At 45.7% G+C, this 27,145-nt stretch overlaps 1 protein-coding gene across 2 annotated transcripts in view; it reads right to left on the bottom strand.

Moving 5' to 3' along the window:
- The window catches only part of LOC149344170 (cytochrome P450 3A9-like), a 76,541-nt gene that overhangs the window by 35,682 nt on the left and 13,714 nt on the right, over positions 1-27,145 (bottom strand). For both annotated transcript variants that reach the window (XM_089546190.1, XM_089546191.1), the window contains exons 2-4: positions 26,966-27,062; positions 23,655-23,707; positions 16,645-16,741 (exon numbers count right to left, since the gene is read on the bottom strand). In XM_089546190.1, the coding sequence (XP_089402316.1) occupies positions 16,645-16,741; positions 23,655-23,707; positions 26,966-27,062 (247 nt within the window). The remainder of the gene's footprint in view (positions 1-16,644; positions 16,742-23,654; positions 23,708-26,965; positions 27,063-27,145) is intronic.

Here is a 27,145-nt window from a genome sequence, read left to right as displayed (position 1 = left end):
ATCTTGCCTTCGCATTACATGCCCTGCCCAAGCCCACTTCATCTTCTTGAGTTCAACTAGGATATCATTAACGCGCGTTTGTTCTGTCACCCAGTCCGCCTGCTTCCGATCTCTTAGCGTTACACCTATCATATTTCTTCCCATAGCTCCCTGCGCTGTCTTTAACTTAAACTGAACCCGCTTTGTTAGCCTCCACGTTTCTATCCCATAGGTGAATACAGTACAGCAAATTAAAGCGGTTTTTCCCGTGGTCTTGTAGATCGAAAAAGTAACTTCCAGGCGAAAGATTTCAGCAATTCAAACTCGAAATTGTGAGTTGGATGGAGGATCGCACTGTTTTCCATTGTTTTTTTTTTTTGTGGGAGTTCGTGCGCTGCCAGAAAACTTAAATGCGCGTGCCGTTTGTGTCGTGTGCACCTACGGAGGAGGCGCAGGTTACCGAAACGGTAAGCTGAGTACTATCTATGGCATAATTCTGAAAAAAGACGGCATGCTTGCGCAACAAAATGAAATTGATTGCTGCAGAGGATCTCCTTGAAATATTTAGTTTCTTGAAGAGTAGTTCACGTTTGTTTAGACATATCAGTAGGTAAACGCATGTTATAAAAAACGAAAATTTAAATCTAGAATAAACGAAATTGTTTCGTGCGCCAAACACACCGAAGACTGGAGCAAAACGCCCCACAACTTTCTGAACGGTGACCTTCTTTTTATTATATACATGTCCAGCTTTCTAAGGCGAAAAGTTTGAAAATCGAAAAATTGTAAGAGAAAGTTGTGCAATTATTGAAGATAATGGTCCATTATTCTGATATGTAGCAAAATCTTTCTTTTAAAGTGTTTGCATCGATCGCCCCGAACCCTTAAGACTTTCATAGGAAAGCAATGGGAAATGCTTGTGACGACAGCAAAAACATGAACGAAAAAAACAAAACTCCCGCCGGGTCATCTGTGGTTATATTAATTGTTATACTGAAATCGTACATTATTTGAAAAAAAAAGTGCGTTCGTAAATGGTTTCCCGCTTAAAAATGATTTTGTCCAGAATTACCGGACGTGATAAGAGGAAGAAGCAGAAAAGAGCGGTATTTGCTACCATCCCGGCATCGCGCGCTATCCATTAAAAAAAGAACACACAGCAAAAAGTATGAATTTTCCTAATTAAAACAGTTGCATTTTGCCTCAGCCCCTGAAGCAAAATGAGAGTGTGCACCGGGCAAAATGTGACGCCTTCTCAGAATTAATGTGTTTCTCAATCGCGCAGTGAATTCACATCATGTTTGCTCCATGGGCAGCTACTCAATATTTGTGAGCCTAATCAGTTCAACAGCGAGATTTTGCGGGCAGCCTGTCTACGAGGGTATTTTGAATTTTTCACCTTCTTCGCAACCTATTTCTGTTTTAATTTCACTTTTCCTGTTTCAGTTAGTCATCATAAATAAGCATCATAAATGCCTAATTTTCTGTCGTAATTACAAAAAAACCTCTTCAGAACCTTCCTGGCCATGTCACCTTGATTCTGCCACGAATGAATTCTACAGTTACTACCCTAGTGGCACTAAAAATACATTTCAATGCTTAAAAGATTAATCCTCGACAGAAAACGATGACATAAGCACAAAGATGCTTAAACTGACCAAAATATGAGTAATTACTTGCTATCGCTCATAGTTGAGGAGGGCCTGGCGACCGGATCAGTCAGTGCCCCATGGATGCCGAGTGGGGAATACTGTTGCAATCTTGAAAAAGGTTGCCGTTACTGCCCAAATAACTACCGCTCATTTCCATAACAAGGCCATGGTTTAAAATCAAGGAGCATAAAGTTCATACGGACGTTGGCAGACTTTTAGCCTCCGAAAGCCACGCGTGGCTTTCAGATAGTTCATTTCTATCACACACAGTTTGCCCTGTTTGCTTGAAGCCTGAAGAGCAGCTCAAGCTGATCGACAGGGCTCGCCAGACTGCAAAGGCGCCTGGGGCCCTGGACTGAGGGCTCCACCTACGTTGCGAGGAAGAAGCCTTGTACAATAAAGTTTTTCATTCATCACTCAATCATTCATTCATTCATTTACGCTCCAGCCTCGACCTCAATATTTTCCTCCGTGCCCTTTTACAAAAACTTCTTGATCAAGTCTTTAATATCCGCATTTTACTCAACCCTTGTGCATGAAGACAGATCCTTATGTACTCAACTGGGTCCTTTCTTTCCTGCCTGATCGCCAACAATTCGTTTCAGTCAACTCCGATTTATCGCCGATTATTCCAGTGCTTGCTGGCGTACCTCAGGGTACAGTACTGGGACCTCTCCTTTTTCTAACCAATATAAATGACTTGCTGGTGAACGCCACTTGGAAAGTTGGACTTATTGCTGGATATTTCTTGCTCTACCGCCAAATAAGCACCTCCTCGGATGCTACTAGACTCCCAAATGACTTCGCACTACAGAGGCGGTACCAAGAAATGCAAACAGCGCGGCGACTACGCATTCCGCTGTTCGCATTTATTTCCATCGCGCTTGTGCCTGGCTGGCGAGAAAAAGACGCTAGAGTCGTCAATGGTACAATGGATGATGATTATAGCGTCTTTTTCTTATAATCAAGATACCAGTGCAATGAAAATAAATGCGAGCAGGAGAGTGCATAGGCGCCCCTCTTTTCGCATTTATTTATTTCCTTATTTATTACAATACCCTCTGGGCGTTACAGAGGGGGTGGGCGAAAAAAATAAAAAAAATACAAAGTAAAAAGTACAGGCTAAAGGCAAAAATCATGATGCAGACGCTTGTTCGATGATGTGCTTGGTGATAAGTAGCTTGAAAGATGACGCGTCTTCAATGCAGGCGATATGGGGTGGAAGGTGGTTCCACTCAGTGCTAGTTTTCGGTATGAAAGAATTAAAAAGCACATTCGTTTTACAAGTTGGGATGGAAACTTTATGCGGATGATCCACACGTGATGACAGGTATGATGGTATAGAAGAAAAAAATTCCTGTTTTAGAGTCTCGTTATGAAAGAAAATGGTTTGGAAAAGACTGAGGCATCAAATATTTCTGCGAACTGCAAGGCTAGTCAGACCAAGTTTAGTTTTAATTAAAGAAACAATAGCCGTACGAGAATAACTGTAAAGGATGAAGCGACCTTACCGGTTCTGAACAGATTCTATAGCATCGATTAATATTGTGGTGGTACAGGAATTGAGGGAAATGTTTTTATTTATTTATTTATTTATTTATTTATTTGTCCATACTGCAATCCCAGTGTCGGGATTTTAGCAAGGTGGCGAAAAAAACTAAGCAGCTAAAAAAACAGCACAGGTAAACAAGGAATAACACTGCAAGTGGCAGCTCTGAAACACAGTGTCAAACATACAGAATTTATATATACGAACAATAACACGGTAGAAGTTAAGGTCATTTAAATAAACTATGTAATATGCTGTGAGAACAACGTCAGTGACGGTTACAACACTTCATTGTTAGTGAAATTATTCTAACCGTAAATATTTCTTGGAAGGAATGAGTATTTAAAGCAGCTATTAAGGGCGCGAACACGAGTTAACCTTAGCTCAAGTCGTTGCCAGGTCGCATATCCAGATGACAAAACAAGAAAAATTGGTGAGTGCAGTTCGCTAGTGTTCTTGAATAATTGATACATGCATTTATGTCGTGAAGAACAATTTCGCTCAGTTATTGCCGCACGCCAGCTTTGATTAAAGGAGGTGTAACTGATGTACATCGGTAATTGTGACATATGTATCCAGCAGCCTTCTTTTGAACCCTCTCTACTTTGCAGATATTACTCTGAGTGAACGGTTCCCAAAGGATAGCAGCATAATCTAGGGTGGCTAGGGAAACACATTTGCAAGCAAGAAGGTGGCCAGATGGGGTAGACAATCGCAATGCTCGCCTTAAGAAAAACAACTTACAAAAAGCGTTACATGTTATGAGATCAATATATTTATTCCAGCTAAGATTCTTAGTGATCCAGAGCCTTATATATTTTGATTCTGTTACTTCTGAAGGACTAACGTCGTTAGTAGAGTATTAAAAAGGTAAGACTTTCTTTTTGTGAGAGATCCTCATTAATACATTTTATCAAAGTTCATTTACCATGCAGCAGTTCCACGCTGAAACGTTTTGCAGTAGTAGTTGATCTAACACGCTTTTTATTTCACTATAAATAACACAGTCATCAGCATATAGTCTAACTTTCACAGGAATGTTAGCAACCATATCATAATATATATTTTAAACAACAGAGGCCCAAGAACAGTGCCCTGCGGGACGCCAGTGTGAACTGTAAGCCTCTCAGAATTATGATCGCTTAAAACCACGAATTGTTGTCTGCTTGAAAGGTAGGCTGGAATCCATGTTATGATTTTTTTTGTTATGAAGTATTGTGTCTAATTCATAAATTAACTTTTCGTGATATTTTCGTGAAAAGCTTTTGAAAAATTCATAAATACTGCATCAATCTGCGTTCCATTGTTAATGGATGATGCAAAGTCATGAATAGTTTCGACTAGTTCTGTGTAAGTTGAGCGGCCCATCCTGAATCGACGCTATTTAGTAAAAAAATTGTTAGTTTCGAGGAAGTTGTATATTTACTTGTGAATTATGCGGTCAAGTAGTGTACAAGAAGCGGATGTAAGTCAAATTAGGCGGTAGTTCGTGACCAATCTCTTATCTTTACTACTGTTCGGACCCAAGGTAGTACAGTCTTGCTTAAAGCAAGACTGCACTACCTTTTTTACATCGTCACTGCAGCTATGTCACTCCCACGCAGTATTTACAGAGCGATCCCATAAGACTCTCTCACTTGTTTAAATATTTTGGTCCAATGTCGCGGGATCGAAACCCGGCCATGGTGGTAGCACTTCGCTAGAGGCATAATTCAAAACCACCGGTGTGCTGTGCTATGTAAGCGCATGATAAAAAATAATTAGGGCGTCCCTCATGACCCAAATCTTACCTCGGAACATCAAACTTCACATACGAGCACATACCAGCACCAAACATCTTGGTGCTCCTGATTAAAATGGAAAGGGCATGTCGATAAAATGTCAAGCTTGGTTAATCGTGCAATTGAATGTCTATGCTATAAGCTATTCCTAGTGTCCTTTTCTAACAAACTACTTCCCTACGCAACTCTTCTGCGATAGCAACTTGTGGATGCTTACCCCCCCCCCCTCCAGGTGTAAACTGACAACCTTCTAGAGTTAGTCCCAAACCGCGCAAATGGGCTCCTGCTTTGCTATTGTTCTTGTAACTAAATAAACAGCGCTCTAAAATAAAGTCGTAATATCCCCACCCTTGCCGTGGCCTTCAGATATCGCACGTCTGGCTTTACCAGAGATGTTTTTCATAGAGCAGGACTTGCGCAACACTGTTCCCGTCATATCCATCCCAACGAAATTTATCCTCAGCTGCTCATACTGTCACATTTCAGCGGTCCTTCTGCCTATATACTATCAAAGGCTCAAACAACCTTCGGTCGAAACTTCAGCGACAACAGACCGCTGCCATTTTCAAGCCTCTAAGATGACCATGAACATCCATAATCACACATTGTTTATCGTCGCTTGTTAAATCTCACCGCTCATGTCGGAAGCCTTGAAGTATACTAAGTAAATAAATAAATGAAGATCACTGAGTCTTGTAGACTTCATTTGCATGACATGCTTCCGTCTTCAGACCAAATGCAATCGACGGGACGGAGCTTAAAGCAGCTGCCTCACAGATGTGAAGAGACAATGCAACCTCCAAATAGAACGTTTCTGCTAGGCAGTATTACTGATGAGTGTCGTCCTCAATGCGGCCATACAATTACAAAGAAATTATACAAAGCTTTCTCAGCAGCTTAACCGGTGAAGAAAAATTCGTCCGTGCTCTGGGATTGAACTCTAAGCTACCGCCAATCCGAGGCAGTTGATCTACCCGCTGAGCCAACCATAACGGCTAGCATATGACACGGCGAGGCTGAATCGACAAACAACTTGAAGAGGGAACCGTATTGGTCCAAATAATTTAGAGGAAAGCCCTCACTCGAGGTAGTTTTTATTTAAGAAGTAATTACTCTTTATGGATCTCATTGATTCGTTTGTTTCTGAGGCTGATAAAGGAGAAGAAGAAACAGGCGAATCACGTGACGATAGCTGTTACCCCTTTTAGAGTTTTGGTTGACATTGATTAGACTTAGAATGGCGTAACAATATTTCAGATTAGGGGCATGCTAAAGAGCACTGACAGAAAAAGCGATAAGTCATGTCAGCATGTCGGAAAACATGAACCGCAGATACTGACTAAAAAATATATGACATCAATATTATAAATGTGAAGACGAAGACGACCATTCTGCTTAGCGGCGGCCTGCGCGTGCTGTGCTGTCGCCTTCGCCGACCACGGACTGTTGCCGCTCTGCTCCTGAGGTCCCAGTGCCTTTAACAAACCCCCATCCTACATTTGGTGGAGTCGCCGGGTAACGATATCGGCTCTGGAGCTCCGTAGCCGCACTCTTCCGACACCTGCGATGCCTGTGGACACCCAGCACCAAGCCGTGCATGCAAGCAGGCCCATCGACTGTCATCTGTGCCGGCTCCCTTCGCCAAAGGGACCCGGCTATCTTCAGCAGCACAGATGACCATGACGTGGAAGACTGGCTCGCATCCTACGAGCGGGTGAGCCTGTATAACAAGTGGGATGACGAGACAAAGTACATCATTTTATCTTACCAGCGTCGCAAACTTATAATATCGCAACCCTGAAGGGGACGTTGCGACTTGTTCGGCCTTCAAGACGAAGTTCTCCGAACTGTTTGGTCGCCCAGCTGTCAGACAACTTCGCGCCGAACAACGCTTGCGTGAACGGTCGCAGCAGGTCGGCGAAAGCTTCACTAGCTACACAGAAGATGTAATCGCCCTCTGCAACCTAGTGAACGTCAGCATGCCGGAAGCTGACACGATCAAGCAGATCTTGAAATGCATTGATGATGACGCCTTTCAAATGCTGCTCGCTCGGGACTTGCGCACCGTTTCGGAAGTCATCACGCTGTGCCAGAGCTTCGAGGAGTTGCGTAAGCAGAGGGTCCTGACTCCTCAGCACTCAGCTCAGCCAGAGTCACTTTCTGGACTGACACCCGCAGCTGACAGCTCCTCTCTGCTGCAGCAAATCAAGGACTTTGTACGTGAGGAGGGGGCCCGTCAGCTTTCGCTTTTGCCTAGCCCTCAAGGGTCGCCACCATATTTGGCCCCGGCTCTCCAACATGCAATTCGAGAGCAGGTTGCTGAGGTGCTTCCATCAGCGCATTCACCATCACCTGTCGCAGCTCCGCTGGCGTACGCTGACGCCGCCCCAAGACCAGTCGCCACCCCTCTGAATTATGCCAACGTCGCCCCAAAACCTGTCGCCCGTCCAATGACTTACGCTGAAGTCGTCGCACAACCTCGGCCGCCTACGTACCCTATAATGTCAGTGCCCGTACAAGCGCCGGCACCTTATCTGCGACCATCTCCACGAGACCGAGATCCTTGGCGCACGACGGATAACCGGCCTATTTGCTACACTTGCGGATTGCCTGGCCACGTAGCCCGTCATTGCCGTCGCCGTCTCCCAGTTTCGGCACCGCTGGTCGGGTACTGGCCTCCAGCGCGTCAGTACTCCGCGTCTGCTGAGCCCCGTGCGTCCACTCGGCCTTTCTCCCCCGACCGTTCAGCCATTACCACCGCCCTGCCCCTTCGCCGCGACGACGCTCCATTTCTCCGATGCGTCGCCGCCCAAGTAATTCTCAAGAGGAAAACTAGGTGTCGCAGTTCTTGAGGCAAGAATTGCGTCCTCGTCGAACTACCAAAGACCTCAGCTGTCCACTGCGAACCTTATTGACGTTTCAGTCGAGGGAATTTCTGTCATGGCCCTTGTAGACCAATAATGGCTGCGTTTGGGCGAGTTGGTTAGACATGTTAAACCTGGAAAGCGCATAAAAACAACGGACAACAGAAAGAGACAGACACACGAGCGCTTGTAGACACTGGCGCCGCAATTTCAGTAATAGACGCAAACCTTTGTCGCCGCTTGAAGAAAGTTAAGACGCCAATTGCCGGTCTCTCGCTGCGCACGGCCAGCGCTCAGCACATGAAGCCGTCGGCAGCTTGCACCGCTCGAATTTTAATTCAGGATGTCCTCTATACGATCGAGTTCGTCGTACTGCCGTGTTGTTCTCACTCTGTTATTTTGGGCTGGGATTTCCTGTCTCGTCATGCCGCTGTCATCGATTGCGCTCGCGCTGAAGTCGGGTTCTCTGCTCTGCCCCAATCCCTGCCGGACGCTGCTCCTTCACCGCCATGTATTAAAGCCCTCGTCACCGAAGACGTCGACCTGCCTCCATGCTCTTCCGTCCTTGTGCGCCTCTCTTGTGCCCCTTCCCGTGATGACACTGTTCTTTTCACGCCAGCCCATACTTTTCTCCGGCGCAAGTGCCTTCCTCTGCCTTAAGCCGCATTGACTATTTCTGCTGGCCTTTCCGTACTGTGGGTCTGTAACCCTTTTCCCTACCCTAGTGCTTTGCGCCGTGGCGAATGTGTCGCCAGTGTCCAACCTTTCGCGTCTATTCTAACCCATGAGGAGACTGCCGGTTCATCGGACATCAGTCTCGCTGCGCTCAGCCCACTGTCTTCTACACCCACTCCTTCATCTACCGAACTATTTCTCCGCTCCATCGACGCAGATCTTCCACCGCCGCAGCGCACGCAGCTTCTCGACTTGCTCCACCAGTTCCGCGCCTCCTTCGACTGACATCACAGCTCACTGGGCCAAACGTCGACTGTCACACATCACATAGGCACAGGTGCCCACGCTCCTCTACGGCAGCGCCCCTATCGTGTGTCGGCACTCGAGCGCCAAGTTATTATGCGAAGCATATTGACGTAGGTTTCCGGCCTTCTCGCGACGCCCGGCGGTGGCCACCATTGACCCTGAAGTAGGGTCACGTGACATGACGTCACGTGATGACGTCACACCGGCTGCAGATGGGGCCTCATATCGCGCCGTCGGTCGCCTCCCGGCGGTGGCCACCATTGACCTTGAAGTGAGATCACATGATGTGACGTCACGTTATGGCGTCACACCGGCTGCAGATGGGGCCTCATATCGCGCCGTCGGACGTCGCCCGGCGGAGGCCTCCACGCTTCGGTTCGCGCCGTCGCGCGCGACGCGGCGGCGGCGCCACCATCGCTGCATCACGTGATATGTGACGTCACGCCAGGGATGAAGCGGCGCGCGCCCGCCGTCGCGTCAGCATTTACGGACAATAAGAGTGTTTGTCGGGCTGCAAAGAATAAAGTACGACGATTAACCTAAAACCACGTCTCCGTTACTTAGCCCCATCCACATTGAGGCAGCTGCTTAACATGCTTCGCATGCACTGGGCTTAACCTTGATAAGCCTCCAATTTTTTTGAAGATCAAGTCGACCAAATGCTCAAGAGCGGCGTGATTAAACCCTCAAGCAGTCCATGGGCTTCGCCAGTTGTGCTTGTCAAAAAGAAAGACGGCTTCATCCGTTTCTGTATAGACTACCACCGCCTTAACAAGATTACGCGCAAGGACGTATATGCCCTGCCACGCATCGATGACGCGCTAGGCTGCTTGCAAGGGGCCGAAATATTTTCCTCTTTAGATTTACGTTCCGGATACTGGCAGGTACCCATGGAAAAGGCCGATCGCCCCAAGACAGCTTTTGTAACACCTGACGGCCTATATGAATTTACTGTAATGCCTTTCGGTCTTTGTAATGCTCCCGCCACGTTTGAGCGGATGATGGATACCATTCTGCGTGGTGTGAAGTGGAAGACCTGCCTCTGGTACCTCGACGACATCGTCGAGTTTTCGCCTGACTTTGACACTCACCTTTACTGCCTGAAGCACGTTTTGACCTGCCTCTCTGACGCCGGCCTCCAGCTCAACTTAAAGAAGTGCCATTGTGCCGCTCGCCAACTCACCATTTTAGGCCACGTTGTTTCCAAGGAGGGTGTCCGTCCGGACCCGGCTAAACTTCGTGCTGTGGCTGCGTTCCCTCGACCTACTTCTATCAAAGAACTGCGCAGCTTCCTAGGTTTGTGCTCCTACTTCCGTAGGTTTATACGCAACTTTGCCTCAATCGCTGCACCTTTGACACAACTTCTGTCCGGCAGTTCCGATCTTTCGCAATGGTCCCAAGTGTGTGACGACGCCTTCGATTCTTTGCGCCGTATCCTCACTGCCCCACCGATACTGCGCCATTTCGACCCGACCGCACCAACCGAGGTCCATACTGACGCCAGTGGGGTAGGCCGCGGCGCCGTACTCGCACAACGCAAACCTGGCTTCGCCGAATACGTTGTTGCCTATGCTAGCCACACGATCACACAGGCTGAATCTAATTACTCGGTCACTGAAAAAGAGTGTCTGGCGATAGTTTGGGCCCGTACCAAGTTCCGCCCTTACCTCTACGGCCGCCCGTTTGAAGTCGTGACCGACCACCACGCGCTGTGCTGGCTTTCCTCTCTGAAAGACCCATCCGGTCGCCTCGCGAGGTGGGCCCTTCGCCTCCAGGAATACGACAACCGCGTCGCGTATCGTACTGGCCGCAAACATCAAGACGCCGTTGCTCTACCGCGCTGCCCACTTCCAGCCAATACTTCGAGCCTTTCAACCTTAGACGCCTCCCCACCGATGCTTCACTTCAGCGCCATGCCTTCGGCGCAGCGTGCCGACCCATCGATCTCTTCTCCTCTTGACTTCCTCACCAACCCTACGGCTGCTTCTCCTTCGCGTGCTCTTCGCTGCCATGCTTCCCATTTCTGAATTCGTGATAACCTTCTTTATCGCCGCAACTACAACTCAGATGGCTGCAAGTGGTTGCTAGTTATTCCCCGTCACCTTCGCTAGGAAGTTTGCGCCCATTTTCACGCTGACCCGGAGTGTGGTCATGTCGGAGTGTTCAAGACCTACGCTCGCATCCGGCTACGATATTATTGGCGTGGCATGTACACCTTCATCCTCAAATATGTGCGCCCATGCCTCACCTGTCAACGTCGGAAGCCACCTCCTCAACGTTCTGCTGGAGAATTGCAGCCGCTACCCTGCCCGCCACGCCCATTTGACCGCGTCGGCATTGATTTATCGGCCCCCTTCGGTACACTTCGGCCGGCAACCGTTGGGCTATCGTCGCGGTTGACCATTTGACAAGGTATGCCGAAACCGCCGCCCTTCCAGCTGCCACAGCTTCCGAAGTTGCCTCGTTTATTTTAAACCGATTCATACTTCGTCATGGCGCCCCTCGCGAATTGCTGAGCGACAGAGGCCGCGCCTTCTTATCCGATGTTGTGAAGGCACTGCTCACCAAGTGCAATATAATTCATCGCACCACCTCCGCATATCATGCGCAAACCAACGGTCTCACCGAGCGCTTTAACCGTACCCTCCGTGACATGTTATCTATGTACGTCTCTTATAACCAGTCTAACTGGGATCTTGTGCTTCCGTAGGTAACCTATGCGTACAATACCGCAACGCAGTCCACTACTGGCTTCTCTCCTTTCTTTCTCCTTTACGGCTGTCACCCTTCTGCTATCATCGACACCATTCCGCCGTACCAACCCGACGCTTCCGAGTATACGCCTCTATCTGAAGCCGCCCAGTACGCCGAAGACTGTCGCCGCATCGCCCGTGCTCTCACAACTGACAACCAGTGCAGAGAGAAATCCCGCCATGACCTCAATCAAACAACGCCACACTTCCCCAATGGCTCCCTTGTGTGGCTCTGGGTTCCGACAAGTACTCCGGGCCTGTCGTCAAAATTTCTCGCCAAATACCATGGCCCATACCGTGTCCTGGAGCGCACATCTCCAGTTAATTACACAGTCGAGCCTGTCGTGCCTTCTTCTGATCGCCGCTGCAGTGGACGCGAGACTGTTCACGTCCAGCGCCTCAAGCCATTCTACGACCCAGCCATCCTGCCCGCGCCCTAAGTCGCCAGGTTGGTTCCTCTTTTCCCCGGGGGCAATTGTGAAGACGAAGACGACCGTTCTGCTTAGCGGTGGCATTGCCATCGCTGCGCGTGCTGTGCTCTCGCCTTCGCCGACCACGGACTGTTGCCGCCCTGCTCCTGAGGTCCCAGTGCCTTTAACAAACTCCCATCCTACATTAAATATCAGTAATAAATCTGAACATATCATTAGAACTTTACATGATAGCCATACGCAATAGCAAGATTGAAAAGAAATTGTGCAGTCACACGTACACTTACATACGCACACAAATTAAGGATATAAGCATTAGGAACTTAAGTTAATTCTTTATTATTTTCAATCAACATAGCTCTAATAGTTTTTTTTAGATATCGGCACCGTAGTTGGTAAATTCCTGTTTCGTTTATCAGGCTACGTGTCTGATATTGAATGCGCTGTGGTTCATAATTATTTTTGGCGTTCTTAAATTTTCTTTGTGAATTGTGTACGCACTATTTGCCCAGAATTTTTGTGCATTATAAATCTTTTTGAATGTTCTTAAGAGATATGAAATAATAAATTTGATTGGCTTTAACATTGGGTGTCTCATGAAAGTTGGCAGCCTTATGGTGGGCAATGATATTGCGCAATTATGATTTACACCTCCTCCTGCAAAATAATAAATTTGTAATTTTGACTTTCGGTGAAGCCCCAGACTAAGGTGTAGCAGGAAAGCTTGGAATGAAAAAAGCGAGTACTAAAGGAACAAAGCAACCACTAAGGAAAACTGGACAAATCTTGAAGAGGCAGCCTACATTTCACTGGTACGGAGCTTTGCTGAAGAAAAGTCCAGTTTAAGTTTCTTTCAGACCACACACCTAATTTTTTTTTGCTTTAACATGAACTTATCCTTTCTAAAATCAAGAAAGATTTCTATGACAGGTTCCTTAACCTTATTTACCAGCGCGAAGATTTTGTTTAATCAACAGTGCACCATAGCTTCTTTATGCCGAACCAACAAAACAGGTGGAAAAAATAGTTATTAACAGCATGTTCAACTTGTGTTTAAGGGAAGCGTAGCGCGAAAAAAGACAGGGACGAGAGAGACACAAGACACTTTAAAGTCGAAGTCAGAAGAAACCGGTTTGCAGTGTTAATCATGTTACTAAGTTTGTTGAGTGAAAAGTAGCTGTTGTGTACGACATCCCTTTCAGCTGTGGTCGTGTTTATATAGGGCAAAGCGGTCGTTGCCTCAATGATCGCCTAAGAGAACATGCTAGGTCCATCAGATCAGACAGAAGTAAGAATCTGCCTAAGCATTGCTCTAGTTGCGGTTGTCATCCGCTTTTCGGGAAAACTAAAGTTCTTGGTCGCTCTAAAGAACAGCTAGCAAGGGAGGTTCTTGAGGCTTCATTCATTCATAAGCTGGGAAGAGATAAGTGCATCAGTGAAACGTCGGTAGTTCTGCTTGGAAAGGAATCCATCTTTCTAACTTTTAAGTAATCGCTTTCGCGTCACCGCTCGTAGGTTTGGCACGGGGCTGTACAGCTCTCGTCATGGTGATTAGGTCGTGTTCTAGTCGTGCTAGGTCAGGTTTATCTTTCCGCTTTATCTAATCAGTTGTTGCTGGGCATGCGCGTTTGGTTCCTCGAGCTCGGATAGTCGCTTCATATACTTTTCAGTTGTAAGTTAGCGCTGGTCCTGTGTCTTGTGTCTCTCTCGTCCCTGTCTTTTTTCGCGCTACGCCTCCCTTAAACATGCTTTACCAACTGGCCCAGAACACCACTATGTTCAAGTTCAACTTGTGGCAGTGAATCGCTGAAGAATAAGACGTCGGTGTCATTTGCCAACATAATTCGTTTTGCGGCACTTAGAAAGGAGCATAAACTATTTATTTGTTTTACGAAGTTGAAAGTTCCGAGAATAAATGCTTCTGGAACTCCTTTTTGCCTGAAGGAGCCTAGACGCGTATTTATTTATTTATTACAATACCTTTAGGGTTCCAGGGGGCGTTACAGAAGGAAGTGGATAAAAAAGTAAAGACAGTGCAGCAAAATGAAAAACAAAAAGTAAATGCAAAATGTAGTGTGATACAGCAAAGAAAGAAAAAAACGTAAGCTTAAACAAAATACAAATCAGACTAGGTAACAAAGCAGCCTAGTCAAACAGATAGTATTCATACGAACATAATGATAACAGCTGGATAGATAGCTTTCTATTAATTATAAAGGAATACCGTAGATCTTGGACTTATTGTGTTTCACTGAAAGTACCTAGTGGCACACACAGAGAGAGAAAAACTTTATTATGGCAAGTGTGTTAGACCCCCTTGGGTCCCTGGACCACCGCACGGTCCCACTCTACGTCGGAACGTTCATACACACAATCAAACGCTGTCCGCAGGTCTAGAAACTGTTGAAGCGTGTACAACCGTTGTTCGAAATTTCTTATCATACCATTATTTACGTTAAACAAGGCTGGTTTGACTAAAAAAACATTAAAAAAAACCTGTGCTGCCTAGTACTGATTACATAATATTTATCGAACAGCTTCTAGATCCTGACGCTGATGGCTTTTTAAAGAGTTTGGACAGGACTGCGAGACTGAAATTGGCTGGTAGTTGCTCAATCCGTAGCTGTAACTTCCCTTGAAAACAGAATTTACAAGTGCAGCCTTTAAACGAACTGGAAACTCTTCGGGCTGAAGTATGCAATTGATGATATAAGCCACAGAAATAGATATTACATGAGTGACACATGTTACGGCCCAAACGAAATACCGCCGTAGCCAGTTGCTACGTTATTTTTTAGCATAACGATTGTTCAGTTGACTTCGAAAGGTGTCATGGGCGTTAATTCAAGCGAATTTACATCAATAGTCCTAGTGGCTCGATTGTATTTTGTTTGTTTTAATGTAGGTAGATTTTGAGCCAGACACAAGGAAGCTACTTAAGGCGATTGCAGCTGCAAAGCTCGACAAAACGCCATTGTGCGTTGCAGTATGCAAACCTGCCCATGGTTTCTTTTCGCGAATTATGTTTCTAACTTTGTTTCATATCCTTCTGGGAATGGTCGTTATTTTTGCAAATTTTTGCCCGTAATGCTGCCTATTTTTGTTTTTTACCAATGAGTTTACCATATTTCTACACTTCTTGAAGTCATTGAACTTTGTGGCTTCAAGATATTTAACAAATGAATGATACAACTTTTTTCTTTCTATTTAAAATTTTAAAAATAGCTCTACTGATACATCCCTGCGCAATCTGTTCGTCTTTAATAAGCAAGCCTGATCGTAACACCACATAAGTTCATCGAAAACGCATCATATGCCTTCTTTGAGACTTGTTGGTTCAATACAGGTCACCAGTCAGAGTCACTGATAAGGGAACAAAATATTTCCAGAGCGTGAGCTTTTTTTATAATTCTTGACTCGTTTATTTCTCTTACTTTATTTCTAAAACGCGTAAATGGGGTTAAACTAACAATGGTAGGTGATCGCTTACATCTATTCATTATAAACCAGATATATAGACGTGGGGTATATATTGCTGAGGCATATATCTACTAGCGTGGTAAGTTTTACCGTCATAGCGGTCGATTCTGTAAAAATATTCACACGGGCGAAAAAATTTCTTTTTCATTCGACTTGCCTGTATGTTCTGAGAGTACAATAACATTCTCCTCACCCGTGATTGAAAAGGGACGCACTGAGCTACTCAAGAAAAGAACAACGCATTCGAGCCGTTGAAAAAATTGTAACTTGACCCCTGCTGGTGGCGTATGGACTACTATAGTCTCGCCTGCATCTAACTGTACAATAAGACATTCTATATTATTTCTGACCATTGGAAATCAAGATATTACCTCACGCTTTTCTGTCTGCAGTACGCCGAAAACCACAAAACTTCCTCAATCAAAACTCAGGCATTAGTCCTGTATTGTTCAAGGTGGGGCTCAGACTCTTCCAATAAAAGCCAAGCTACAGAGAACTGTAGAACACCATGATAACCAAAGAAATAGATTACTTAATTTGCCGTGATGATTTCGAATACTATGAGCATTCATGTGCAGCAGTGTCAAGCGGTTTTGCGGGCTGCTAAGAAATCATTAAAAAAATCCAGATCATGGTTGTAGCAGTCCTCATATGTGTCCATTTGCGACGCGAGGTCTCCTTGATAAAGACAGTTTGAGTGTTGTGCCCTCACCATATTCTCGAGATCATTCACGCAAGTGATATTAACGGCACAAGAATTGTCATCCTTTCGGGCCAAATACTTTAACCTGACCGAAGTACTTATATTGACATTTGCGGAGCTTTACGGCTACAGTGAAAAGCTAGCTACCTACTTGCTGTTCTGGTTAGCTTAGTTGATAGAGCGATTAGCGCGGAGAGACGGTGATCGCGGCTTCGACCCTGGTTCAGAAAGATTTTTGCTTGAACTGCAAAGTTTCTGGGACAGTTTTACAGCTTTGATTTGTAGCCACATGAAGGCGCTGATGTGGATGCTAATGGGTAACTCAGCCGCCTTTGGAATCTACTTCATATTGGAGGTTTCGAGTAAATACATTGGGCGTAAATCGCTTCTTTTATCCTCGAAATCGCAGCAGCTCATAAAGAGAGATAATATTCTAAATTAATGAATATTGTAAAGTGACAAGGTACGAACCCCTCTGTCTGCAAATACGTGCCAGTCTTCGACTAACACTTTCTTCAACAGCTCCAAGTCCTTGACCAACAGGAAAGGCACCGCTCCGTTGTAGAATCTGCATTGTTTCAGTGCCTCGTGATTAGCAGTTTGCGACAGTAAACTATCATTTGCGCTTTCATTTCACTTCAGGGGTCTGATTCCAAAAGGAAATATTCAGATGATAATTGAAGGGCTAATAAAAGGCCGAAAATACTACGGCTGCTGTTCATCATAAGCACGCAGTTCGCACCTTTTCTTATCGTGAAACTGAGCGTAATGTACTGTTTTTTTTATTTAAACCAGAATTTGGAAACGTTTCATAATTATTTTAGAGCTTTCCCTGTATTGAGTGGGTAATGGCATGAAGGCTTTGGAGAAATTCAAGGCCATCACTACTGAAGTTGCGTTTACTGCTATGATAATAAAACACGACAATTTTGAGGCCACCTTATCGACTTCAGTTCCTTATCAAGAACGCAACGTATGGAACGCTCACCCAAACGAGGAGTGAAAGACTGCTCGTTCTGCGGTCACTCGGAAATATAAGGTGCTGCGACGTACATATTTAGGCTGAAACCTGAACGCACAACAGTGCTTTGCCATGTGCCCTTCATTACATCGATCCACTTCGCGATCGCGCCCTCGTAGTCTGTCTTTGCTAAGTCTGCCAGTTTGGGCGATGTATTATATGCCGCTTGACAGAGGCACTCGGTGGCCTCCACCTCCACTGGAGACAACAAAATTCTTTTTTCCTTGTGAGTGCATACTGCGGATCTCTTTTTTTAACAGCAAGCTTTTTATGTATTTCTGGCAGTTTTGAGGTGGCTGAAAATATAATCTCGACATAGGAGCCTAGTGAATTCTTCTTAGGCTGCTTCGATATTTTGTGGACGCAAGGAATCCCTGTCTGCCATTTTGAATCTTAGCTTACGCTCAGGTGCCTTTATATTCCGTGACTACAGCGCAACGAACGGGACAAGAAGAAGAAGGACACAGGCAGAGACATTTTATTTATTACCCTGTTTTGCTTCTAATATTGTGTTTTCAATACTTGCTTGCAACAACGGCAAAAATAGTCTAAAGAAACCCTACGCAAGAGAGCGGCACGTATTGTTTAGACATGACCGTTAGTTTCCTTTGTTCGATGGCATTGTTGCTACCTATAACTACTATATCTTGAACGGGAACTTCCGGGCCCTGGTTTGTCCTCTACTTTCGTACTTAGTGCTACACCTTCAATCAATAAATCATAAAACAATCAATAAATCAATAAACCCGTGTTCATAAATAAACGCAAACAGATATACTTTCTCGGCTCGCAGAAGTTAAGAAAGCTTTTTTTGACTTTAAAAAAGAAGGCTATAGATCGTTACGAAAAATCTTGAAGCAGGTGTCTATTCTTGGCTCATTTTTTCTGCATCGTGTTGAAATTCATTTTGTAACCCTACTCTAGAACGAACATCTTCTGCAGCTTTCTAAACGGCTCTATGGTCACGTCAAGTTGGTGACTGCAACTTTTAACCCTAGAGACCGACTAGTATTCCAGAAAACAAATAAAAAATGGAATTGAATTCACCCTCTTCATTGCCTAAGAAGACATTAAACGTGAGGGTTGGTCGAAGTTTATTCATAGCTTTTTATTAACAATTTGTGCACACATGCCGTACAAATCACATGAATGCCACTTCATTCGGCCTATGGAAGGCTTTTTGTTTAAATGAGTATAACTGAAAAGACCGGAGTCACGAATTTTTTCCTCTCGCGTCGAAGTCGATGTTGTTGTTGACTTGATGCTGACGGGAAGTGGTAGAAGGCGGGTCTTATGAGTGATCCTGGGGACGTTCTTCGCGACTGGGGAGTTCATCACGAAGTTATTTATTGCCGTATTTACAAAATAGGTTTATACATCCCGGAAGATTTCGGCCCCTCCGCTTTAATTAAAAATAAACGCCCAAACTTCCACGACTCCCGACAACCACCACCTGCTACCACATGGCCAACCCATCCGGCCACGTCTCCAACTCCATGCATGGCCCCGGGCCCACCATCGGCCTCACACGACCGATCTGTCCGGCTCCCACACACCCAACCTCGGGCGCTCTCCTTTGCGCGCACCCATCTGATTGCATTCGCGCCAAAACTACATCCTCAGCCAATAGACTATTATGCAGCCAAACCTTTCTGTTTAGCAAATACATGACTTTCCCGCTGTCTTTCAGGCGTAATATATCACAACGCATAAGAAGAGTGCACAATATCAAACACACGCTTCGCTGTTAGCCTCCGTGGCTAACTAGAAGATATTACAATGAGAAGAGATAAACACAATTTAAAATACTTTGTTCGCTGTAAGCCGCTCTGGCTAGCTAGCAAGAAGGATTAAACAAAAACGCACAGCGCCGGTCCACCCGAGCCGTCCTGTCGTCGTCTCCTGTTTCGAACAGACTTCGGAAAAGAAACCATTCCTCACTCGCTTCGGCCGAGAAACACGAAACTTGCACGCGGCGCCGTTTTCAGTCTCACATTTTGTCGGCGCATTCCCCTGTTCTTCTTTGGCGGCACTCCTCATATTCATTACCATGACTTACGCTAGCTGCGTCGTAAAAACCGGTAATAATTTGAGACCGCGACGTCTATGTGCATGCTAATCCCATGGCTGCCGAAACCGGGGCTTTATGGCAAACAATAAGACATAAGTGGAAATTGGGATCTAAAAGCGAGGCCAAGTATTTCTTAATCGTGCACAATAAGGGCAACGAGTAGATGTACCCGTTGTAGCTTACATACCTCACAGGCCCATAACCATATGAAGTGTACACAAGCCAGTAATCAGCCTCACTACGTCCACCACAGGAAGATCGCCTCTCCCATGTCTATCCAAAAAAACCCTGTCCTGTGCCAGCTGCGGCCGCCCTATCCCCGCACAATTCTTAATCGCATCCGCCCACATAACTTTCTGCTGTCCCCTGCTACGCTTCCGTTCTCTTAATATCCACTCCGTTACCCTTAACGACCATCGGTTATCTTGACTTAACACATGCCATGCCCAAGCCCAATTGCTTGATTTGACATGCTTGACAATTGCTTGATTTGACAATGTCATGCTTGTCATGCTTGTCATCTAGCATGTCATTAACCCGGGTTTGTTCGCAGGCCCACTGCCCTCTTCTTGCCCCTTAAACTTACACCTCTCATTTCCCTTTCCCTAGCTCGCTGCGTTGTATTCGATTTAAGTTGGTTTTCTTTTTGGTTAGCCTGCACGTTTCAGCCCCATAGTTAATTGCCGGTAAGATACACCTCTTTATACTTTTCTCTCGAGCGATATTGGTAGACTGCCATTCATGATACGAGAGAACTGGCCAAATGCTCTCCATCCCATTGTTATTCTTCTGGTTATTTCCCTCTCATGATGCGGTTTTGTGGCCCCTACCAGCCCAAATTAGACGTATTCCTTAACGACTTCCAGAGCCACGCTGCTAATTTTAAACTGCTATTCTCTTGGCATTCTGTTGTGCTCAGCCGCTCTGCTCTGCCTAAGTCATTGATCATGCTTCCTAATTCATCCCCTTAGTGACTTAGCAATTGTATGTCATCATCAAATCGCAGATTCCTAAGGTATTCTTTAAAACTTCTCCGAAGTGTTCCCAATCTAAGCCTCTTGATACCTCTTGTGAAAAGGTGGTGAAAACCATTGGCGTGATCGTGCCTTCATGCCGAATACTCTTTCATATTGAAATTTTATTGCTAACTTTACAACGGACTTTGTTAGTTGTGCAGACGTTATCGATATCGTCCAGTATTTTTACATAAGGTTCTTCTACAACCTGATTCCGGAATACCTGCATGACAGCTGAGGTTTCCCTTCAGTCAAATGCTTTCTCGTAATCAATGAAGGCTATATATAGGGGTTGCTTATATTCTGCGCATTTATCTATCAGCTGCATGACTGATATTGTGAATGTTGTCGATTGTCGGGTATCCTTTTCAATAGCCTGCCTGTTCATGCGGTTGATTAAAGTGTAAGGTTGTCCTGGCTCTCGGCAATAGACAGCAAGCTGATCGGTCTATAATTTTTCATGTCCTGGACGTCGCGTTTCTTACGAATTAATATGATGTTAGCTTCTGGTACGTGCGAGGCCTTAAGTCATTTCATATACAGCGTGGCTAGTTTTTGTAGCCCAATCTTCACACCATCTTTCAATAGATCTGCTGTTATCTGACACTCGCCAGCTACTTCCTCTCTTTGCATTGATCCTAAGGCTTTCTGTACTTCCTCTTTCATTACTGAAGGGATGTCCCATTGCTGTGCGCTACTGGCTACTGGCATCCGCCTTCCGCGTGAGGCGGATGCTCTACCTTTACGTCATCGCTGCAGGATTTACATTGGTGCAGGTTTTACGAGCCAAAACGATGCTAATAAAAAGATAACCCGTTTCTCGTGGTCGAGAGTAGACACAACCGTGAAACGCTTTGCAGTTTTGGCGTAGCACATTACAGAGATCGAGCGTCGCTTGAAGTCAGTCTCGTATCGGCCAAACGCAACAATCCGTCCTCACCGTCGCTCGGGTGGCAGGGTGCAACGTAGAAGTGAGTGTTATGAATGCCCTCGAGCGGCAGAACATCTGCCACAGGCAAGATGCAAGTACTGCAGAAAGTGCCAACCACGGTTTCATGAGATAAAGATTTTAGGTAAAAGCAAAGGCACAAGGGCGAGGGAACTATTGGAAGCATATCATATAAGGAAGAGAGGTGTATCGTGTGTTAGCGATACGTCAGTGAACCTCTACAAATCGGAGATGGCGTATCTTGAACGGTTCAGTAGATAGTGTGGTGTGGAAACTGATATCTGTCGGCACGTATCCTGGTTTTTCCTTATATTTGCTGCGCTGTTAGTGAATAAAGTTAGATGAAGTTTAGCGCTAGTCATGTGTGGTCCTCTCTTGTGTTCGTCTTTATTGCGCTACTGTTCTTTTTCTTACAACATGCACCATCTAGCCCAACAAAAAGTTCTTCTAAACGTAGAAGACCACGACCTTCTGCGGCCCTCAGTGTTTGCGATGGGTTCTTCGCCTCTTGAAGGATCCTGCCATGGCTCCGCACGAGATACGATGTCTCAGGGCCCGTGCCTCTGCTCGAGGTGAGGTGGCCGCGGGTGCGCAGATTATGCAACACATACGGAGCTGTCGCTTGGTAGACATGTGCGAGGAAAGCTTGTGCGTCGCGTGGGCTGTAGGAAAGAGTGTAAGCTGCTCCTCGACGTGCGCTGGCTTCAGAGGCTGTTGTTGGCACATGCGCTGTTCCATTGACATCACAGGAAGCAGACTTCAGGGGGTGACTAGAAGTTTCGCCAAAATGCGTTTAGGTTCGCGTCCTTCCACTCTTCGGTTCTCCGACTGTGCCGGAGCCAAAGTTACCCTCGAACGCCGACATCAAGAGCTAAAAGCATTTCATGCTTAAAAAGTCTCTCGTGGTCGAGTGTAGACGTGATATTTGCAGTAACGCTGTACCACATTCTAGAGACTGGACATCGTTTCAAGGCACGACCTCGTTTTGACAAAACATTTATCCGTGCGAAGCGGCACCTGGCGGGCAGAGTGTGTCGTCACCGTTATTAAGGGTTCCGCGCCGCTCCGAACGATGGCGCCATTGCTCCGTGCGAGATTATGCGAGACCGCAGGTGTGCGGATAGCGCAACGCTCTCTACTCCCTGCGTAACCCTTATACAGAGCGGTCGAGCGGTGCGCTTCCCTATATAGAATTCGACACATTGTCGCTACTTCTGACTTTAAGAGGCAACGCATGCTTGGAAGTAGAGACGCATATATCTGCAAGACGGACACAAGCACTGTGCCCACCGACCATGAGCTGCTTTGTACTGTCACGATGAAAGATAGAAAATGTTGGAAATAGTCTACCGCATACTTGAGCTTCATCTACGCTCTACAAGCCGTTATAGGTTACCATAAAGAATTCTTAGTTCTTATGGGTTTTTATCGTCTTCAGCCCCACTGACGAAGCATAAAGCAGCATGTGTTTTGACTGCTTCGTGAACATAAATGCTCAACTACGATCGTTTCCAGGGCATATGTCTCACGCAAACGCTGCGCACCTAGCAGCTGCAAGCAGGAATCAGGTCTGGTGCCCCATGAGAAAGTTATGTAAGCGGCCGCGAGGCGGCCTGCAGGGACGGCCTCAATAGGGACGTACTGAGGGTTATATGCTCCGCAATATAGTACTTAGCTTGGCAAGCATCTCTTAAAAAAAGCAAATTCCAACAAGAACTCGGCATTGAGAAGCATACAGCAAAGGACTAAAAAGGAAGGGATGTTATCAAAATGGTGTGCCAACTGATGGAAAGAAAAGAGGATCAAAAAGGAAAAGGGAAAAAGAGGGACAATATGAGCAGCAAGAGAACCAAGCAAACTCACAATACGACACGCAGAAGCATATGAGGCCTCCGGAATTTAGGAAGGTGCCATAGGTCAGCGGGAAGAGATTTTCGTACATATCGGACTTCCGTTCAATATGACTGCAGGGCGGCACATTCGGCTGTTCTCTGCTCTTTTCGGATTTCACGTAATAAAATGCAGCCCAATTCCACACAGCGCCAGGCAGTTACGGTTACTAACAGTTTATGAAATTAATTTCCTCAGCCAAGAAAGCCATTCAAAGACATGCTCTCTAACATGCCCTCTGATATGAATCACGATGATGATGCATCTACATGACGATGGTGAACCTACACGACGACAGTGCACAGCGGATGAAAGTAGACTGGCCCTTCAGCTTGATAGCATAGTGTTTTGTTGTGACGTTCCACTCCACTAGCTTCTGATTGCAATTTCAGAGCGGCGGCAGAGCATCTGCAGCGCGGCGCGGGAGAGTGTAGAGGACGCCGCCGGAGCCGACGCATGCTCCAAAAAGCGCAAGTGTTCACAGCACACGTCCGCAAAGCCTTGTGCTTTTGGTGCTGTGCTGATTATACTCACCCTACTATGTCACCGTACACCTTGGTCCAGTCAGAAAAGGCAGCCGCTGCACCCTGCGTGAGGAAGACGATTAACGCCCCGAAACATTTGCGCAGTTGTGGAAAAAAAAGGCAAGTTTCCTGACGCGTGTGCCGACCAGTTGCAGAGAAAAGCAGCTTGTATTCTATCTAGACAGGTGTAAATAGTCAAACTACAGCTGCCGTGGAGGAAACGATGGCGTAATGTAGCTGGAGATAACTGAAAACTGGATATATGTTGCTAGCTGCAAAAAAGTAGCTCTACAAAGCGGCCATATTTTTTTAAAGCAGTTATTTGTTTTTGCTTTACCGCTACCTGTATTTGTCCAGCTTAACATAGACCACAAGGTTCACACTAAGAACAAATTGTATTAGTGCGGGTATTGCGGAGCGGGACATGTTATTTGCGACAATTTTTTCTGTGCTTAGTTTTTGGGGACTTCTAGAACAGGATTAGCAGGAGCCGAACCACTTATAGGCGATAAGAAGAATATGGTTGTACGTCTACCAAACTAGACACCAGAAATGTTATTATGGACTACGCGATAATGAAAATTCTGGCTGCTAGAAGCACGAAGACTTAAAAAGGGCCTGTGCGGCAGCTGAAATTTGTTAAGAGTGACTTCAAAGCTCCTGGTAGCATCCGGGACTACATGATTAGAAAATTTCACTTTCTGCCTGCGGTGGCTCCTAAAAGAAAGTGTTAGGAGAATAAAAAATTCTAGCAGGTTTTTACCATACAGAAAATGGACGGCTGGAAAACTAGAAAACGTTTAAATAGCGCCCAGCTGGATGAGGTGGTCCAGTCTAGGAAAATAACGTGACACACACGACGAGAAAGGAGGGAACACCAGTGCCGACGATTTGCTCCTATGATATCTCATTCGAAAGAAATATCGCATGAAGATATTTTTAAAAAAAACCTTCAAAGCATATGGAGACACCTGCCTTTCTTTGTCAGGACATGGGAATGTAAAGTCTACAGCAAATGTTTATGGAATTCGTGTGTTCAGGAATAAAGTTATTGTAGAACTACCTGGCTACCCAGTCGCCTGGTGTCGAAGCCAGTAAACTAAATATGCTCGTTCCAATGTACTTGCCGGCATTTCAGCCGATTGGCTCGCGGGACGCAAATTTTAGGAGCTAATTACAGTTCATTGTTTTTTCAGTTACTAGAGCTCACATGCTGCTGTATCTGAAAAAAAAAATTCGTAAAGGCAGCTTGAATACTCAAGGAAACAGGCAGTTTGCTCAGCGCAGCAATCTTTTGGTGCCATTTCTCTATTAAAGTTGAAAATTTCTCGCGGTTATAATACCTGCGTCTAAAGAAATTCACTTGTCAAACACGAACTGCAGTTGTCAGTCATACTTTTTTTTTATTCAAGATGTTTGCCATTGGGCATGATGGAAAAGGTAAGAAAAGTTATAAGAAGGAGTGTAAACAAGCCTACCACGGATTTAAGGATCATGTCGCACTGCCGTTCAGGTTGCACCGACCTTAACGTTGAGATAGCTCTTCCACTGTTGCCTCACTTAAGTTGTCCACCAGCTGTAACACGTTGGCCACGAAAATCACCGAATTGCAGTGCAAATGGCCTTAGCCTTCCTTGGACTATCGTTTGTGAGATTGTGAAACAGAATTGAAGCGTGAGATACCTAGCGGAAAATTGAATCTTTTTTCTGTCGAGCTTTCGTAGAAGAGCAGTTCCAATTTTTTTTACGGGACATGCCTTTTGGAAGGTGTTAGTCGTCATAAGGAGGTAGACTGAATCGGCGTGGGGGCGCAAAAGCATTTGCGTTCGGCTGCTTAGGAATCAAGCTGCTTAGGAAGCAGCTGAAAGCAAGGCTGGTTTGACTGGGTGAGCTCGCAAAAATGGGAGTGCCTTGTGGAGGAGTATGTCAGCGCTCCAGGATGCTAGAATGTTTTTTGAAACAAAACATGTGATCTTTTTTACTGCGAAGAGCGTTATAGAGCTTTTATAAAGTGACGTATAATGCCTACACATAGGTTTAAAAAGCCTTACGGCCAACAGTGAAGGCATTTGAGCGGCAGAACACAGCATGCGAAGCGGCTGAAATGAAAAGAAACTACTTGTAATGTGAAAAGTGAGAAGAGCGACAATAAACAAACATTAGTTTATGATGTAGTTAAAATCAAGAGGAATAAATGCACCATACAGGAAATGCACGGCGCAGAATCGACGGACACTGGCGAGCATCAGTGGTGTTAAGGACACGTAGAAACGGAATGCTTGGTTTCAGGCTCCCAGAAGAAAAAAAAAGTATTACTGCGCGAAAACTCGTCTTCACCGCTAGATGATGATGTGTATAGTGCATGAAGCCGCCAGTAAAGATTCACGAAAATTTGAAATAAGAGTAATCAGTTTGTTCCACATATTGTGTGCAACACGAAGATAAAACAATAAGTAAAATTTTACTGAGTGCTTTACAAAATTACTATGTAGGCAAGATCGCATTTTTTATTTCTCTTAGCCGGTATGGGTGCAGGAGAACAAGCTCGTTAAGATGCTCATGAGGGGCAGATACTTCATGCAACAGATTTTTTTTAAAGCGATGTTGATTGCCTCAGGGCATAAAACCATACGTAATGACAGATGGAACTTTTGTTTCGTAGACACGTTGAAGCTCTCTTACTTTCTAATTTGATTAAAAGAGCATTTTACATTTCGAGCCCCTACAATGCTTTGTGGGAACCTTTTCCGCTCGTTTTCTGTGGTTTGCTTCCCAGCGATGCGTCTTCCATAGTTCGTTACCTTAACTAACAAGGGTGGATGACGGCGTCGCAGCGACACGAGCGTCATGGACGGCGTGATTGCTGTACGCGCGGGGAGAAAGGGAAGACGACCCTTTCTTCGGCTCGGTATCCGGACGCATACGGACTGTTCGGTGCGGTACTCCGCGCTCCGCCACCTGGGCGAGGCCTCGTGGTTGGAACATTCTCCCGCCAGTTCATCCCGTCCGGCCTCGGAGTTCCTCCTTTCCCATAGCATGGGCGAACGTTCGCTCATAGCCTTGCTGGAGGCTTGGACGACCTCGTTTCCTTAGTGTATTTGGTTACCAGGTGGCATTGCTGTTATTGTAGCAATAAATTCCTGTTTGCGCCAGCCACAGTGTCGTTCTTTTTGTTCCCTCAAAGCAAGGCCCGCCGTGGTCGGCGTGCGCTCCGTAGCGTACGCGCTCACAGGGTAGGATCTGGGTGGTTTTGAAATGTATCAGCCGCCATTAACCGGAGCAGAACGTATTGTAACATGAATTGTGCTATACTGAACTTGCCTTTGCTTTAATTTCCTGGATGTTTCCCCATATGAGACTCGGCTCCGGGCCGGGAATCCCAAGTCTTTTGAACAGCGAGAGCTTTCTTCGGCGCCAGCTGAAATAAGGCAATGCAACAATTGGAAGTTTCTGTTATTGCGAAATATAATATTTTTACCATTAAGCGAGATATCATACAGC

The sequence above is a fragment of the Amblyomma mixtum genome, chromosome 5, assembly GCF_055824585.1.
Source record: "Amblyomma mixtum isolate Tamu chromosome 5, ASM5582458v1, whole genome shotgun sequence".
NCBI classification, from domain to species: domain Eukaryota; kingdom Metazoa; phylum Arthropoda; class Arachnida; order Ixodida; family Ixodidae; genus Amblyomma; species Amblyomma mixtum.
The sequence above is the reverse complement of the archived record's forward strand: the minus strand, read 5'-3'. Positions and strand labels throughout refer to the sequence as shown.